We start from the raw sequence: 17,710 nt of genomic DNA, 5'->3' as shown, positions 1-17,710 counted from the left end.
TTCCTTCCCGATTCCTGATGTGTTGTGTGTCCCTGAACAGGTTTGGTAAAAGGAAGATAAAAGCAAGTACGGACAGAGGGAAATTATTACAAAGGCTCTTTGAACTCGGTTGTAAATTAAGGTAAACAAATACTTATCAGAGAATACATTTTACTTTTAACTCTCTAAGAACATCTTTAACAATGCACCCAACCCTGAAAGTGAAAAAGCAAACAAGGGCAATAATATTATTTTAATAAGCCACACAAATACAGTAGAACAAAGACAGCAGGTGAAAAGTAGTTAAAAACAAAACTAGAACATTAAAAAATTGTAAAACAACCACAAAACAAATGTGTAATTCTAAACACTATCACTTAAAACGACAGTGTGTAATAATAGATTGTACAGATCGTTGTAGCTCAGAATAGGGCTGAAAAGTATGCATTCGAAAAAGAAAAACTATGGCAGCTTGAAAGATACCACGTGGCAGAATTCAGAAATGTACTTTTATATTTTTTTTGATGGAGCAAAGATAAGTTTCAGCCAGCTACAGGATATGAAAGTTGTTGTTTATTCCAGTGGCAGACAACAAAATACTGTGCAAGCTGGATACACCTGTAGTGGCTGAAAAGAGTGAACAGCTGGAATAGGTCAGCTGTAAGGGCTAACGTGAGAAGCTACTAAAAAGGCCAGTAAAAGTCGAAAATGACAAGCGCCAAATGCCCTAATCGAGGGGACTCAGCGGTGTTTGCTAGCATGACCACCTGTGGAAGGCCAGTGACACTGAAGGACGACACAAGCTTTATTATCATGGAGCAGCTTGCAAAAAACGGCAACCATAGCCTGCAGCCAAAAGGTTGACATAAATGATTAGAGAAGGAAACAGTGTAAACAAGATGCCTGAATGATGGAACTCTGATCAGGTGAACTCTATAGTCCGAATTTTCTGATGATCAAAAGATTAATGATTTGCATATGTGTCATGTTTAATGATAGATTTATTTAACTGTGTGTCCACATGAAATCTTGCCAACAATTGGAGAACGGGGTGGGACTAAGATGGCTGACCGAGGTCCCTAGGCTTAGGGCTTGCCCAGCCCAGAGCAACCAGGCTTAGAGGGCCTGCGATTCTCTCTGTCCCTGTCGTCTGGATGAGAACAACCACCGTGAAGTCCACCGCCAAAAATCTGGCTTTCTTAATCTTCCTGTGAGACCATGTGTTGCCTCTCACACACCCCTCCCCCCAGAGGCTCCCTTGGTTCTTTGAGGTACTCAAGAAAAAAAAAAAACAGCAAACTGTCTTGGTGTTTTGGACAAATATTCCATGTTGACTCACAATGGAAATAATTTCTGGTCATTTAAACGAGTTGATTATCTTAAAACCGGGTTTATTGATCAGTAGTCTTGACCTATTACAGAACTTCTTTCCTTCTGGAAACACCGCGAGTGCTTGAGTCAACATTAATATTTGCATTATTTATTTGTGTGTCGATATTTTCCTTCTGGACTTATCGATCATTATCCACAGCTATGAACTGCAAATTCGATAATTTAAAGCTAAAATAAAATATGTTCAGAGTAATGCTTTCTTCATGATTAATGCTAGACATAATGCGAGGCTAGTTGGAATTAAATCGTGTGGGAAACCTTGACAACGACTTGCTGACCAAATCAGTAACCACCGAATTAGATTCCAAACAAAATAATACAAATTGAAGCAATTTTCTCTACATTTTCATACCACTAGGGGTCACTTTATGATACACACTGGGGTTTTACGTAAAAAAAAAAACCCCTCAGATATCACTAACAAAATAAGACGGTGCAACCAAAAATAGAGAACATTCAATTTCCTTATGATGCAACTCAAAACACAAAAGGGATAAAAAGGTTGTGTTAAAATCCCTGAGTGTTTAGGCACTTAAGATTTTGATAGATGACAACAACAAATATTCAATCCCTAAAGAAGAAAAATTGCACAATTGAATCAGTTCCTTGTTGACACAACAAAACAACGATAAAACGTACCGTCACAGTTGATTCTATCTCTTGTAACGAGCAGGGAAACAAATAATTCCCACCAAGTATAGGAAAACATCACACACAAGAAAAACACACTAACTCATTCAAAAAAATTAAATAAAAAACATGCTGGGATACATTCGTACGTAATACAAAGTATTTCAACAATGTTTATTTGAATCAATGTAATTTGAATTAAATCATTACATTTTACCAAGATATTTTCAAATCTCATTTCACCAAATTATACATATTCATACATATTTTTCGTCATTATTTTACAGTTATCCCTGGCAGTTTGGACAATTGGCAGATTTTGATTTGAATTGTCTTTATTGTCATTGATATCAACGTATTGTGCATTCTGTTCTGCAGCTGACAGTACGCAGGAAATGCTATCCCAGGGGCAGGTTGGGGACGACTGTGTGTGTTTATGTTGAGTGGGCGTGACTGTGATAGGCTGGTGTATGCGGTCAGTCAAACAGCGGGGTGGGCACACGAGTCAATGTGTCCATCAAAACATACTGCGAAGGACAGCGACAACTACTATTTTAACAGCTCATTACATTAAAAAGAAATGTATGAATAAAAGGAGAATCAGGAGAGAGCAAAGAAATGCTGATCACCAATGGGTGCTCTGTGAGTCGTTATAGGGTCCGGGAAGAGATTGAGGTGGTATCTAGAGCGAAAGCAACCACAAGGCTACAGGTCCGGTCTATGGCCTGGCGACGAATGAATCCTCTTAAGCCACCACTGCCAAGCATGAATCTCACCAACACCAGATCCATTACCCATGAAATGGATGAACTGAAGCGACAACTCGTAAAAAACACTACATTTGTGACTCTTGCATTTTAATAATCACGAAGACCTGGTACAATTCAAGGATCCCTGATGCTAGCATGCAGCTAGCTGGCCACTCTCTACAGCGCTTTCTTTCACTGAAAGGAAAAGCCCTCCGATTTTATTGTACAGTTGTGTAATGACAATAGAGACCTTTCATTCAACTGCAATTCCGTGTTCTGTGTTTTTAGTTGTAGACCTATATTTATTTCGTTTCAGTCGTATACATCACAAGTTCCTGATAGCTAATAAATGTTTCTACTTTGCGTATATTGACTATTGGAATTTAACTCCAGCGAAAAACATGAGATTACCGTAATAAATATTTTCAGCCTCATATGAATTATATGGTTATAAAAAATGTCTTATTTTTAAACAAATAGCTGCGTGGAAATGTGTGGCCTCATCCTAAGTATCAAATATTAAATGCAGCATTTAAATCAGCAGGCTTAAATCTGAAACCTTGCATAAAGTTCCCAGAATAAATATCAAATGTTTCCACTTTTGAGGGAGGGATTTCATACTGAAAAGGCGAACGTCACCTGCGTGTCATTCTAGTTGTTCATGAGGTACTGGTGGAAGTAGATTCCGAAAAGCGAGCTGATCACTTGGCAGGCCGCCACCCACCAAGTGAAGAAGGCGAAGAAGCCCCGAAAGAAGAGCGGCGTGAGGACAGAGCGCAGGGCGGCGAACATCTCCGATAGGCGGGCCACCGTGACTTGGATGTCTTCCTCCATGTCTTCGAATGAATCGTCGTCGCCTTCGCCCGAAGTTACGGGTGTCACCGTGGGCAGTGGCGAGGCGGGCGTCACGCCAGCTGTCACGACTGCAATTTCTCCACACCATGAAAAGCCTCCTAAAAGAGAAAAAATGATTACATGTACGTGATCATGTTAGTTTAGTAGACACTTAAAACAAGGAGAGAAGACGCCGATGGATTTTGAACATGCAAAGAGAACAGGGGAGAGAGGCCAAACCTCAGGTAAGAGATTCCAACCTGTTCTAAAAGGCTTCCCCTGTGCTCTTTGGCAATAAATCTGCTAGGCTACAAAAGCAGATCCGCTCTCAAAGGTGTAGAGTCAAAGAACAGCAACATGATTTGCCGAGTGACAATGATGTAAACAATTTATAATAGTCAAAACAATGAACAACAGTGCACAATAAAAGTCCAAATAACCAACTTGTATCTCTTTTGCAGGTGTCCAAAGACAAAAACAGAACAAACTGATCAGTAAGCAAAAGTCACCGTGTGGCAAGTGAAAGATTTCAATTAAAATGGAATGCATATGTTCAGCCACGAGAGGGGGCTCGTGCACAACACTGGTTGACAGTGGTATGAACGTCTCACGTTTCCAAAGAAATCAGCATCAAATGTTATCTGATTGTTGTCAAAATCACACTGACGGGAAAAAACAGTGCCTGCTTTAACTAAAACCATCCAGAAAATAGATAGGTTTCCTCATTTTAGTGGGGACAGTCTGCAAACAATGACAGAAGAGGGAGGACTAAGTAACTGAACCCTCTGCCTAAGGAGAATCAAAAGCAATTGAAACCCATTTTCACCAAACAATTTAAGTTAAGTGAACCGCTCCTAAATCAGAACTCCGATAAATAGGGGGTTAGTCTTCTGCAAGCTTTATTTACATTTCTTGGACCTACAAACATACAAATGAGTATTATTGAATTTGTTTCTGCCTTACTCATGATATTGTTGCGTATGAGAAGTATCCCATAGGGACTTGTTTCTAGTATTATTCACATTCAAAAATAACCTGTGGTATGAAAAGTATCAGAAACTTTTGAAATTTCTCGCATTTCTGCATAAAATCCGCGTCAAATATGATCTGATCTTTGTCGAAATCACACAAGTACGAAAAATAGTGCCTGCTTTATCTAAAACCACCCAAACATGTACAAGTCTCCGTATGCTAATGAGGAGAGCATGCAAACAATGACAGAAGTAGGGAGGAATAACTAACTGACCCATCACATGTAATAACTCACCTAGTGCCTTGAGGGCTAGCGTGGAGAAAAGGATAAGCAGCACCGGAACCACATACTGAAGAGTCACTACGCTCAGGTAGCAAAACACACGTGTGACCTGGAGTAGCACAAATACAAGTGAAAAAGAATACATTGGACTAATTAAACACTTTCACTGCCAACCATTTATACAAGAAAAGCACACCTGTCAGAGTTGACATTATAGACACATTTTCCAAGACCTACAAAACACATTCTATAAGCCATTTACTTCATCAAAAAAAAAAACGACACCGTTTCTTATCAGAAATAGGTACAGACGCTAACCCTAATTACGAACATTCGAGTTAGGAAAAACGGTAGATACGAAAAAAAAATTCAGGATGTCGAAAAATATCCGGACATTGCTGCAAGTTGGATTTTGTACTGTGTGCATCTTTTTTCGAGTACAGGACATTACTGTAGTGCTTCATTCCGCCGCTACTGTCGTGTGGCGCTGTGAGAGCATCCACCCCGAAGAAGAAATTATCTACCTAGTTCGTGTGTAAACATACTATACTGAACTTTGACATTTTTATTGTTTAATATCTCGGGCATCCATTCAGTAAGGTTGGTGTAAAGCACATGTGTCAAACTCCCGGCCCGCGGGCCACGTCCAGCCCGCCGTGTAATCATATCTGGCCCGCAAGACAATTTTACATTATAGTTATTAATCGCCCGTCAATATGAACAACGCTGTCACATCCTTGGACATCATATTCTGACGTTTTAGTCACTATACCTATTCCTTCATATATGACATGACGTATACTATACTATATACCAGGGGTCGGGAACCTATGGCTCGCGAGCCATATGTGGCTCTTTCTATGAATACCTCGTACGAATGAAACAAATTTGATTGCATGCAATTTTTCTCCATCTCGTTCAAAACCTGAGACATTAATCCTGTTCAGAGACACGCAAAGCATAACCAAGGCTGAGTTACATTGCAGTACTTTTCAGAATATATAGGGCACGTTTTCACTACGATTTACAGTAAAGGTGTCACACAAAAAAACTCGTTTTGACTGTACAACGCTAAAGATTCCTTTATATAAAAGTTCACTACATAATCTGTGTTCAGTGTTCAGATACTTTTTGATGAATCCACGGAACAAATTGTAAATACGCCAAAACACCGGAAGAGAACTTAAAGTTATTTGATTGGGTGAGTGGGAGGGATGGGTGGAGCTATGCAAAAAGTGCAAGCACTCCCTCCCATCTCTCGCCCTAGGCCGTCTGCGCACATCAGCCTCCCTGTTTGCAGAATGTTGTGACATTTTTACAAAATAATTTGTGTAGCATTTTCCTATTTCTACTTTTGACAGGAGATATATTAAGAAGAGCAAAATCTTTTGGGATATTTAAATTTTCTTTTCATATAAACATTGACATAGGAGCAAAGGAATGTGAATGTTATTTTAATGTTAAGTTGTTTAAGTTAAGTTCTAAGTTGTATAATTCAACAAGATATTTTTATTTACAGCAAAATAATAAATACTGTATAAGTGATTTAAGGTTTAAATTTAATATTCTTGTCTGTTTTTATTCATATTTATGTTCCAAAAACATTCAGTTTAAGTGTGTTCAATAAATGTTTTTCCTGGTTGGCCCGTGACCTTAAGTGTGTTTTGAATTTTGGCCCCTTGTGCAATTGAGTTTGACATCCCTGGTGTAAAGTGTAAAGAAGAGGCGAGCAGTTTCTTTTGAAATAAAAGTGGAATAAGAAAGCTTGATGCGGTTGAGAAAATGGTTGGGTCGTTTTTTTTCGGCCACTTTCTACTACGGAGGACGAAGTCGCCTTACTCTTGTAGCTCATCTCCCAAAAGTAAGTTAAACTTAATTTAAGTTTATAGAGCATATTATTTTATGAAATAGTTATTTTTTTGGTACAAAACAATACAGGTTACTTATACAATATAAACCCTAAACACACATTCCATACAAACTATAGCACTGAAGCAACTTACGAACAAATTCAACTTACAAACAATGGTCCGGAACCGATCTCGTTTGTAAGTAGGGCAGCGTCTGTACTTTCAAAAAAAATCTCAATTATGTTAAAATTTGTTTCTGGCACTGACAAATTAAAAAATAATACTATTTTCAGATTACTTATTATTTTTGTATGTATTTGTGTAAATGACATGAAAATGAGTCATTGACACATTTTAGTGAGTTAAAAAGATTAGATGATTAGATTCTTCCTATGGCAGGGCAAAAATGACGGAAACGTACGAGATTAGTACCGTATTTTCCGCACTATAAGGCGCACCTAAAAGTCTTAATTTTTTTCAAAAGCTGACCATGCGCCTTATAACACAGTGCGCCTTATATATGGCTCAATATTAAATTCGCAAGGTCTCGCAACTTACTCAACAGCCGCCGACTCGATTTTACCCCGAACGTGGAGTAGTCCGCGGTGTATGCTGGGATTTATATACCGGCGTTTCATTGGCTAACCAATGTGTCAATCATCATTTGAATCGATCACTATTGGCTGAAGTTATTCGGAGCCTCGGATTGGCTAGATGGCCAAAACAAACCCTGCAATCGGCCGAGTTTAGCAATGGCGTAGCAAGTCCGCGGTGTATGCTGGGATTTATATACCGGCGTTTCATTGGCTAACCAATGTGTCAATCATCCATTAAATCGATCGCTATTGGCTGAAGTTATTCGGAGCCTCGGATTGGCTAGAGGGCCAAAACAAACCCTGCAATCGGCCGAGTTTAGCAATGGCGTAGCAAGTCCGCGGTGTATGCTGGGATTTATATACCGGCGTTTCATTGGCTAACCAATGTGTCAATCATCCGTTAAATCGATCGCTATTGGCTGAAGTTATTCGGAGCCTCGGATTGGCTAGAGGGCCAAAACAAACCCTGCAATTGGCCGAAAAAAATGTGTAAATCATCCGTTAAATCGATCGCTATTGGCTGAAGTTATTCGGAGCCTCGGATTGGCTAGATGGCCAAAACAAACCCTGCAATCGGCCGAGTTTAGCAATGGCGTAGCAAGCTTGCGCCATAAAGAAACATGTTTCATTAGTCTGTATTTGTAAATATTCCACTCTCCTGGATTTACTTCACTCACGGTTGTAAGAAGACCATGATTGCGTATCATTATTGAACGTGAGAACTTAGGTGAGTTATGCGGCTTTATATTTTCCCGGTATCTTGTTTTAGAAAGATCTTGATGTTGCTGTGATGAGTTGAGTGAATTAAACTCAATTCCAAGTGTTTATTGTCATATGCACTGTAAAGTTGTGAGCGAAAAAGAAAATAGAAACATAGAAATGTTTGGCATTTCTTGATTCCCAAGACTTCAACCTTCCGAATGATATTTGAAATGATGCATTTAAGTGACATCGTACGGACACCGCATCCGCACGTGTCTACGACACGTATTTGCTTCTTTGCAAGCTTTGGGAATGTTAAGGGGGTAATCAGTTTGACTGAATCATCTGACTGTTTTGTCGACGTTCCCATTGTAGCGCCTTATAATCCGGTGCGCCTTATCTATGGAAGATATAGGACCAAAAACTATTTTTTGGGGGTGCGCCCTATAACCCGGTGCGTCCTATAGTGCGGAAAATACGGTACTATTTTCCCGTAAATGAACTGAGACAAAAAAAACAAAAAACATGACTTTGTAAAAAAAAGGTTTCCATTAAACATTTACAAGCTATTGATCACAGGTATCCAAACTATGGCCTAGGGGCCATCTGCACTCAGCCAACAATTCTCCAGGGGGAAACGCCAAAAAAAACATTTTCTCCTCCCAAAAAACGTTTTATACACTGTACAAAAACATAATCAGATAATTGCGAACAATTGTCAACAAACTTTAAAAACGGCTATTTGGGTTTAAGTTTTAAAAAAAACGGGGATTTTGGTGAACTTGGTAATTAAATTAAAAAAATGAAATATAGTAGCCTTTGCATCACCTATTTTTTTCTGTGGCCGTAAAAAAAAAAGGTTTGGACACATTCACTGAAAAAAAATAAGAGGAAAAAAAGAGAAATATCTGACCTTCTTTTGAATGTCAATGGCGGCGATACGACCGGCTTCCTTTTTCATTTGCTCCACCCACTTCGGGGCCAGGTTGAGGTACGCTTGCAGGTGGTAGCGGGTCAAAGCGAGCCGAAGGATGCACAAGGCCACCACCGACCACAGCCGCATGCTGTCAAAGGCCTCGCTGGATACCCTGCAAAGCGAGTTACAGTGGTGCCTCAACGTTCGGAACTAATCCATTCCAGGTTGGCGGTTGAGGTCTGAATTTATTTTTCCCTTCAGAAATAATAGCAAACTCGTTAATCGATTCTGGCACATATGAAAAGTCCACTTTTCTGTAAAACATTTATCTAGCCAGAAATTTAGTCCTGAACAGGTAGCTTTATATAATACAGGTATATAAATGTGACTCCATGAGATTAAGAGATATACAAATGAACATGACTTGACTATTAAACATAAGAGCATTACCATAGGCCCTTGACGTTGGAACCGAGAAAGAAAGAAGGTCTTTATTGTAGCCTGAATTATTTTTGGAAATCGAATGCCTGCAAAAGAGTGTAGCATGGACACCTTAGCTGGAAGACAGGTGAGACTTTGGATTGAAGCCTTACCTGGTCCTAGGTCAAATTTGAAAAACTAAACATTGTCTTTTACACATTTTTGTAAAAGTAGGTCTAGTGGTTTTCAAACGTGGCCATTTGGAGACGACCAGTTTACAGCTATAAAACCAATCTCTGCAACAGTGTATTTTACTCTGGCCAATTCGTCAGACATTTGTCAGTTGTAAATGTTTGAGTTCTTTTTCCACGTCTCTATCACTATTGTGCACTTTTACATGTAATAATGGTGCGTAAAAATGAATCACGAGTGGTGTTTCGCACGTTTTCTTTTGGGTCTAATTTTAATACATTCTGAACATCCACTGTATTCTTTTTTGTCATTTATCGTTTTGCATTTTCAGGGATTTTTAGTTATTCGACTTTAATTTTGTTCAGTGTGTAAATATCTAAAATTCATTTGCATTTTACAGTTTTTTTGTAGATCTGTGAATTTTTAAATTTATATTTAATGAAATAAAGTAAAATGATCTGCATTTATATAGCGCTTTTCAAGTCAATGACTTCCCAAAGCGATTTACAATGTGCTCCACATTTCCCAATAGCGGCCTTGCAGCCATGTAAGGCGCTAACCTGCTTATTGGGAGTATTAGGGGTTCAGTGTCTTACCCAAAGACACTTCGACATGTAACACAGACGAGCCGGGATTCGAACTGGGATCCCTTGATCCCAAGACGACCGCTCTACCTCCTGAGCTGCTGCAGCCCCTAATGTGTTATGTATCCCCGGCAGAACAAATTAAATTACTTATTACGGTACTAAACAATTTAGTGCATAATGTTTTATTTTTTAAAATACATCACAAAAGAATCTGAGGAGTTGTTTGAGAGCTACAAAAGAGTGAGCCAAGGCGAAGAGCTGCTTCTCGACAGGAGCCTGATCCCATGACTAGTCAGCTAAACGTGCCCTCTTGGTTGAGACAGTAGGTGGCAGTAACACTTTACATGACAACTTGATAATGAGGATGGGAGCCACCATTGCCATCATTTTTACACACTGATTCTTATTATTCGTCATTTAAGTGTGGTCTATCGAGTCAGACTGCCAAGAAACACGGAAATGGAAATCATTTCAAACTTTTTTAAATACTTGACGCAAAATTCAAGCATTTTCCTGACCTTTAAAACACAACATTAAAATTAAAAGAATTTTTAAGGATTTCAAGCACCCGTACTCACAGTGTAATTGAAGTTTTCCCTAGCGGTGCCTTGGCGAGGAAATCCCTGGCCATGGGCTTGACCCAGAGCAGCAACACCACCACCGGAGACAGGAAGCTCATGTGCAGCAGAATCCTACATAACAAAATTGCATGAGCAATATGCTGTGGAGCTGTTATATTTCTGTGAAATACATCAACCGCACTGGATGAGTGGCCGGTCCGAGTTCATCTGCACAGCATCGAGGTGGGTCTGAGCCAGACGCAGTCCAGGGAACGCCATCAGAGCCCCCACGTATGCACAAAACCCGGCCAGTCCGAGCTTCACAGTCAGCTTGGTGATGGGAACCCTTGCAACCAGCGTATGAGATGTTATTTTCAACCCGCTTGGCGAAAGTGAGCCTTCACTAACTGTTATACTCACGACCAGTCGGCGAAGCCGTGCTGCTTTGCAAACACCTCCAGGTTGTCAAAGAGGCTGGAAAAACCCGACTCAAGGCCAAACTCCAGGTAGTCTTCACGGACCACTAGGACCAACATAGCTACCAAAAGACACAGGAAGCCAAAGACGAGGCACACAGAGCGCTCGCCGCCTTCCTCTGAGCGGAAGTAGTGGCTCATCAGTGTGTGGAGGGCTTTACTGAAGAATGCTAGTCAACAGAAAATGGGTTTTTGCTGTGTTTTGAGACAGCAAGATTCAATTTATTGATGATGGAAAGCTTCGTTTCCGTGGTTAGCATGTTTTTGCTTCTCCAATTAGCATCACTTCATGTCTTGGAGCCATAGCTAATAAAATAATAGTAATATAAAAATACAGTATTGTATTGCTGAATAGCTATACGAAGCACACAGAATTCTGAATTGAACTGAGAGAAAGGCATTGTGGGAGGTAGTTCAACCAGGGATACAGGGGTCTCAAACTCACGGCCTGGGGGCGAATTGCAGCCCGCAGGATGATAGTTTAAAGGCCTAAGCCTTAATACGAAAGTTTAAAGGGACAGTGTGTACCATTTGGCACCTCTTAGTGGTAGAAAATAGATCATTAATAACAAAACCAATACTTATTAGAAAAATGAGCAGAAATACATTAGGTATAAATTAAATATGGATTTTTTTTAAACTTGTAGGTTGAGAAATATAACAGCTGACATGAGAAATACAAAAAGTATTATTTTATTAGTTAGCTTTTCTTTCTTCCCCTTTGTCTTATTTTCTTCTTATAGCTTTTTTCACTTTTCCCTCTTATTGTCTTTCATTCCTTTGTTATTTCTTTTTTTATACATTTTTTAGCAAAAGGTTGGGCAAAAAATAAATAATAATGTCACTATGAGTCTTTGTATTCCTTGTGATTTTTAACACTTGTTTTTCAATGCAATACACAATACAGCTTTTGATACTGTCGACCACAACATATTACTTGTTCGTCTGGAATGCAATGGTATCTCAGGAACTGTACTCGCATGGTTTAGGTCCTACCTGTCAGACAGGATGCAATGTGTTAACTATGACAATCTGACCTCTAAACAATCTAATGTCCCCTGTGGTGTTCCACAGGGCTCTGTACTTGGCCCCCTTCTTTTTAGTATTTATATGATCCCGCATGGTGACATTATCCGCAAGTATATTAGTTTCCATTGCTATGCAGATGACACTCAACTGTATGTGCCACTGGAGACAACTGGACAGTTAAGTTGTAGAAATCTGGACGCTTGCCTTACTGAGATTCAAAGATGGATGTCACCTGTTATGAATTAATGTACTAATGAATTATGAATTAATGTACTAGCGAGAAATTTATTTTCCAATTAATTCTTTACGGTTTTACTTTTTAAGTCTTATTTTGTGGAGCAGATAGAAAAATGAAAAAATTGAATAAAAAAAAAAAAAAGAACAATGGAAAACCCGATTCAGCCAAACCTAAACCAGATCCTAGCTCCGGCTCCCCCAAATAAATTCAGATTTAGACCCCTGCAGTAGCATATCTGTAATTTTTTGATGTTGTGATGCAATCCAACAGCAGGCCAGAATTTTATATGACACCAACCAATAGCAGAGAGGCATCTTAGAGGCATATGAGACACGTACCTGGCACAATGATATGCACGAACACAGCAAAGTTCGAATCTTTTTTAAGGCACACAAAGTAATTTGCTGTAGATGTTGTCAATGGTTAAAGTTCTTGATTCTGAGGCGTCCCTAAGGCATACATTTCGACCTAAGAAGCATACACCTTGGTTTACTGAAGAAACCAGGTCACTCAAACAAGGCTGCAGAAAACTTGAACGAAAATGGCGCACTACAAAGCTGGAGGTCTTCCGACTGGCCTGGTGTGACAGCTTGCTGAAATATAAAGTAGCTCTTGCCTCAGCTAAAGCATCGTTTTTCTCTAAGATTATTGTTAAACATAAGAATAATCCGAAATTTTTGTTTGACACAATGGCAAAACTTACCAGACAATAACCTAACCCAAATAGTTCTACTTATTCTGCTAATGACATAATGGATTTTTTTATTAAAAAGATTCAACTAATCAGGAATTAAATTTTAAAAGAACGCTTTGTAACCTCCTCCTATCTCAAATATGTGGAGGTGTTAGGTAAGGACAGTGTCGGCAGTTGTTCAGAAACACTCTCCAGTTTCAATTACTTGTCCCTTGATAGTCTAACACAGATGGTCAGTAGGGCCAAACAAAGTACTTGCCTGCTTGATCCGTTTCCAGCTTCACTGGTAAAGGATCTGTTTGGGATCTTAAGACCATCAGTTTTAAATATTATTAATATATCGCTATCCTCGGGTATTGTTCCTGTAGCCTTGAAGTCTGCCGTCATTAAACCCACGCTTAAGCGACCTAACCTTGACCCAGAAAGCCTAGGTAATTATAGGCCAGTGTCAAATCTGCCATTTTTTGCAAAATTACTTGAAAAGGTCATTGCACAGCAGCTAAATGACTTCAAGTCAGTAAATAACCTCTGAAACTGTCCAGTCAGCATTTAGGCAAATCACTGTACTGACAGCCCTGGCTAAAGTAACCAATGATCTCCTTTTAGCAATAGATTCCGGTGCCTCATCAATGTTACTCCTGCTGGATCTCAGTGCTGCTTTTGATACTGTCGACCACAACATATTACTTGTTCGTCTGGAATGCAATGGTATCTCAGGAGCTATACTCGCATGGTTTAGGTCCTACCTGTCAGACAGGATGCAATGTGTTAACTATGGCAATCTGACCTCTAAACAATCTAATGTCCCCTGTGGTGTTCCACAGGGCTCTGTACTTGGCCCCCTTCTTTTTAGTATTTATATGATCCCGCATGGTGACATTATCCGCAAGTATAATATTAGTTTCCATTGCTATGCAGATGACACTCAACTGTATGTGCCATTGGAGACAACTGGACAGTTAAGTTGTAGAAATCTGGACGCTTGCCTTACTGAGATTCAAAGATGGATGTCACTTAATTTTTTGAACCTTAACCCAGAAAATACTGAAATGTTGATTATTGGTCCAGCTCACTGTCGTGAGTTGTTTTCAAACACTACCCTGAACCTAGACAAATGTAATATCACCCATAGTGACTCGGTCAAAAATCTAGATGTTATATTTGATCCTAATCTGTCTTTTCAGTCACACGTGAAAAATATTACTAGATAGATAGATAGATACTTTGTTCATCCCCGAAGGGAAATTCACATAGAATAGCTTTCTACAACCTCCGTAATTTTGCGAAGATTCGTTCGATGCTGTCCCAATCAGATGCAGAGGTTTTAATTCATGCGTTAATTACTTCTCGGCTTGATTACTGTAATGTATTGTTTTCTGGTCTCCCAATGTCTAGCATCAAAAGTTTGCAGCTGGTTCAGAATGCAGCAGCTAGACTTTTGACTAAGACCAAAAAGTTTGAGCATATTACTCCTGTATTGGCCAACTTGCACTGGCTCCCAGCCCACTTAAGATGTGACTTTAAGGTTCTCTTATTAACATATAAATGTTTGCATGGACTTGCACCCTCATATCTCTCTGATTTGATTGCCCCCTATGTTCCTGCACGGAGTCTGCGCTCGGAAAATGCCGGTCTACTTGTGACTCCGAGAGCCAAGAAGTCTGCAGGCTTGAGAGCGTTCTCCATCCGGGCCCCGGTGCTATGGAATGCCCTGCCTCCGGAGATAAGATCTGCAACCTCAATGGAAGTTTTTAAATCAAGGCTTAAGACACATTCCTATTCCAAAGCTTATGATTGATGCCCACCTCATATTCTGTATTGTCCAGTCTTTTTCCGACTGCCTGCCTGGTGGTGATACGAAGGAGAAGGGCGATTTAAGATGAGTCAGTGGACCAGCCTGCAACGCCTGCATGGACCAGCTGGAAGAGATGGGAAGCTGCGTCGTGGCCGTCATAGGCTTTCTGGACTAGTTTACAGGCTGGGGGCGACGCTGCTGTCACGCACTTTTCGGAGAAATTTTCAACATGTTACCTAGTGTTTACTATGTTTGTGTACTGTAATACTAAATGTAATTCACCCGGGTCATCCTGACAGGGGGATACCACTTATGAGGTCCCTTCTCAAGGTTTTTCTTTTTCCTTACGCTGAGGTTTTGAGTTTTTCCTTGCCCGGATGTTGGTTTAGGATCAGGTAATTGTGTCATTGTAATCCTGTGGAGTCCTTTGAGACATTTTTGTGATTAAGGGCTACATAAATAAATTTGACTTGCCTGGAATGGGGAAAACGCTCTAATTAGGGTCCTAAAAAAAAACATACGGTAGGGATGCCATAACACAGGGATCTACTGCTAGATTTTATAAGTGATCTTAAAGTTGCCATATTTTGTAGGTGTTATAATAGTTCAAAAGGATACAGGCTAAAAATAACGGTGAGCACACACCAGATGGCGCCAATGTTCACCTCCTTGCTAGCATCCATCACACTGTAGTAACACTCGGTGAAAAGAAAGACGCCTAAAGCGTAGACTGCAAAATCAACCAGCCATTGGTACTCCAAGAAAAATCGCAGCACTGAAGGAAGTTAAAAAATAATTAGGAGTTTGAGTACACGTGAGTTAATGATTTCTTTGGAGTGGCGTTTATCAAACCTAGGGCATCCATTGCGTTTACCGGAGCCTTCTCAAGATGAAGGTCGATATCTTTGGGAACAGTGAGTGGCTTGTTTTCTCCATTTTGTCTCCTAGGAATAAAACAACACTTTCATTTTTTTACTATTCAGTCCTGTGACGCCTGTTGTCTCACCTGTCTCTCTTATTTGGTTTGGGCATCTGTTTCCCAGCCAAAGCACACAGCTCCCCTTCTGATGGGTGTTTAAACCGTAAAAGACTAGAGAAAAAAAAAGCACAATAAATGTTTGATAAAAAATGCTTTGACAATTATAGGAAAATGTTTTGAGATCCCACCTGCCATTGCAGATGAGCCAGCGTGCAAAAGAGATATGTGGGGCCATCCTTTGCATGATGCTGGCGGTGAGCAAACTCACAACCAGCTGGATTCCCATCAGTGCCTGGTGTCAAGAGACAAGACACATACAAAGTGAACCCAAAAGCAACATTTTTCTTTCCATCAGTCTGTTTTATCAAGAGAATACAATAGACTTTATTATCATTGATAGCAACCTAGTGTACACTGATCACAATGAGATTAGCTGTGGCACTCCAGTATCAACATGTGACAAAAGACTTTAGGGATGAATAAAAAACTGATTACTTGGCTATGTAGGCAGTACTTACAAGGTAGTGCTTGTTTATGTTGAATGTGTTCCATTAAAATGTGCAATGAAATTAGTGAAGGACATTTAGACGCTACATTGAGCAAAATAAGGATATAAAATACAATTAGACTATACAATTCTGGGTCAATATTTTTTTACATTTCTGTGTGCCTTTTATTCTTTGTATAGAGGGACTTCTGTAGTCTGGCAGAGGGCAGTAGGTCAAATAGATGGTGACAGCAGTGAGATGAGTCTTTCATAATGTTGCAATATCCTCTAAACTTGGCAGAGAGCTGTCGATGATTCTCTAGGCTGTGTTGTTGACTCTGCAAGGTTCTCCTATCTTCTGCCCTGTGCGAGCATTCCACACCATACTGCGGCTCTGTAGAAGTACTGCAGCAGCTTCTCTTCCAGGTCTTTTTTACTCTGAGCCATTGCCAAGCTTTCCCTACCACAGGTCATTAGAGATGTGCACACCCAGGAGTTTAAAAGACTGGACTCTCTCGAACAAACACGTTTGTGTTCAAACAGAGGTGCTCACCACTTATGCAGTCTCAATAGATGTAAACAAGTAGAAAAATGTCAAAAACGCTCCCCGCAGCTACAATGACTTTATTGTATATATGAACCCCCCTCTTAAAATGCTTGCGTTGTAATTGAGTAACGCAGGTAATTCCAGCATCGCACAACGCAAATTGCACTCAACCACGAAAAGCAAACCCATGTATACTTTCTTGTTAGACTATGCTTAAAGAAAATTTTAAATAATCGACACAGGCAAGTGCCAGCAATGCTATATTTAGCTAAACTTAAGCACCTGTCAGTGCTGCTTGAGACGTTAGCTTCAGCGCGGCGATTATACTAGCGGAACGAAGTTAGTGTGAAACCGAATCAGATACGAGTACAAATAGTTGCAAATGAATGTACCATTTTGTTTCCTCAAATTTGTGCGACAAAAGAAAAATTCCGAAGACTTCTCGAGTGGAACGGACAGCTGATGGGGGAACATGTGAAACGTCTTCTTCGTCTTAGGTGGTTGTGGTGTAGGTACTTTGGTGGTTTAAGAAAAGTTGCTGCCCCCTACCGTATAGGTGGTAGAGTCCCGAATGCAATCCATAAATAAATTCAACAGACCAATTCTGATATAGATATACAGTACAGTAAACATATTTACCGATGTATATGTGCGTAATCAGATCGCTTTGGGGGTGGCCCAAGCACTCCCAAATTACAGCTAAGCACCAAAAGTGATAGAAATTTTCAAACTCTCGTTATCTTAATAAATTACAGGATTCATTCATTCATTTATTTATTTCAGGCAGTTATACTCTGTGTATT

The 17,710-nt window shown here is 39.9% G+C and overlaps 1 protein-coding gene across 1 annotated transcript; it reads right to left on the bottom strand.

Annotated features, from left to right (window-relative positions):
• Window positions 1–217: 217 nt before the first annotated feature.
• tmem161a (transmembrane protein 161A) lies at window positions 218–17,429 on the bottom strand. Its single transcript, XM_088349453.1, has 11 exons — window positions 17,300–17,429; window positions 16,062–16,165; window positions 15,901–15,984; window positions 15,747–15,838; window positions 15,513–15,669; window positions 11,083–11,298; window positions 10,865–11,008; window positions 10,681–10,794; window positions 8,901–9,075; window positions 4,852–4,948; window positions 218–3,703 (listed from the first exon to the last, which is right to left on the bottom strand). The coding sequence occupies exons 1-11, from the start codon at window positions 17,300–17,302 to the stop codon at window positions 3,402–3,404; spliced, it is 1,488 nt and encodes a 495-aa protein (XP_088205579.1). The 5' UTR covers window positions 17,303–17,429; the 3' UTR covers window positions 218–3,401.
• Between the last annotated feature and the right edge of the window lie 281 nt (window positions 17,430–17,710).

The sequence above is a fragment of the Urocampus carinirostris genome, chromosome 12, assembly GCF_059441175.1.
Source record: "Urocampus carinirostris isolate Australia breed hairy pipefish chromosome 12, RoL_Ucar_1.0, whole genome shotgun sequence".
NCBI lineage: Eukaryota > Metazoa > Chordata > Actinopteri > Syngnathiformes > Syngnathidae > Urocampus > Urocampus carinirostris.
The sequence above is the reverse complement of the archived record's forward strand: the minus strand, read 5'-3'. Positions and strand labels throughout refer to the sequence as shown.

What these genes read in the sequence shown, in the direction of transcription:
- tmem161a (XM_088349453.1), bottom strand. An exon ending in AAACGCAATGGATGCCCTAG is followed by an intron (nt 15,670 to 15,746) that starts GTTTGATAAACG and finishes AACTTCCTTCAG; the next exon opens with TGCTGCGATTTTTCTTGGAG. An exon ending in CCATTGACATTCAAAAGAAG is followed by an intron (nt 4,949 to 8,900) that starts GTCAGATATTTC and finishes GTGCTACTCCAG; the next exon opens with GTCACACGTGTGTTTTGCTA.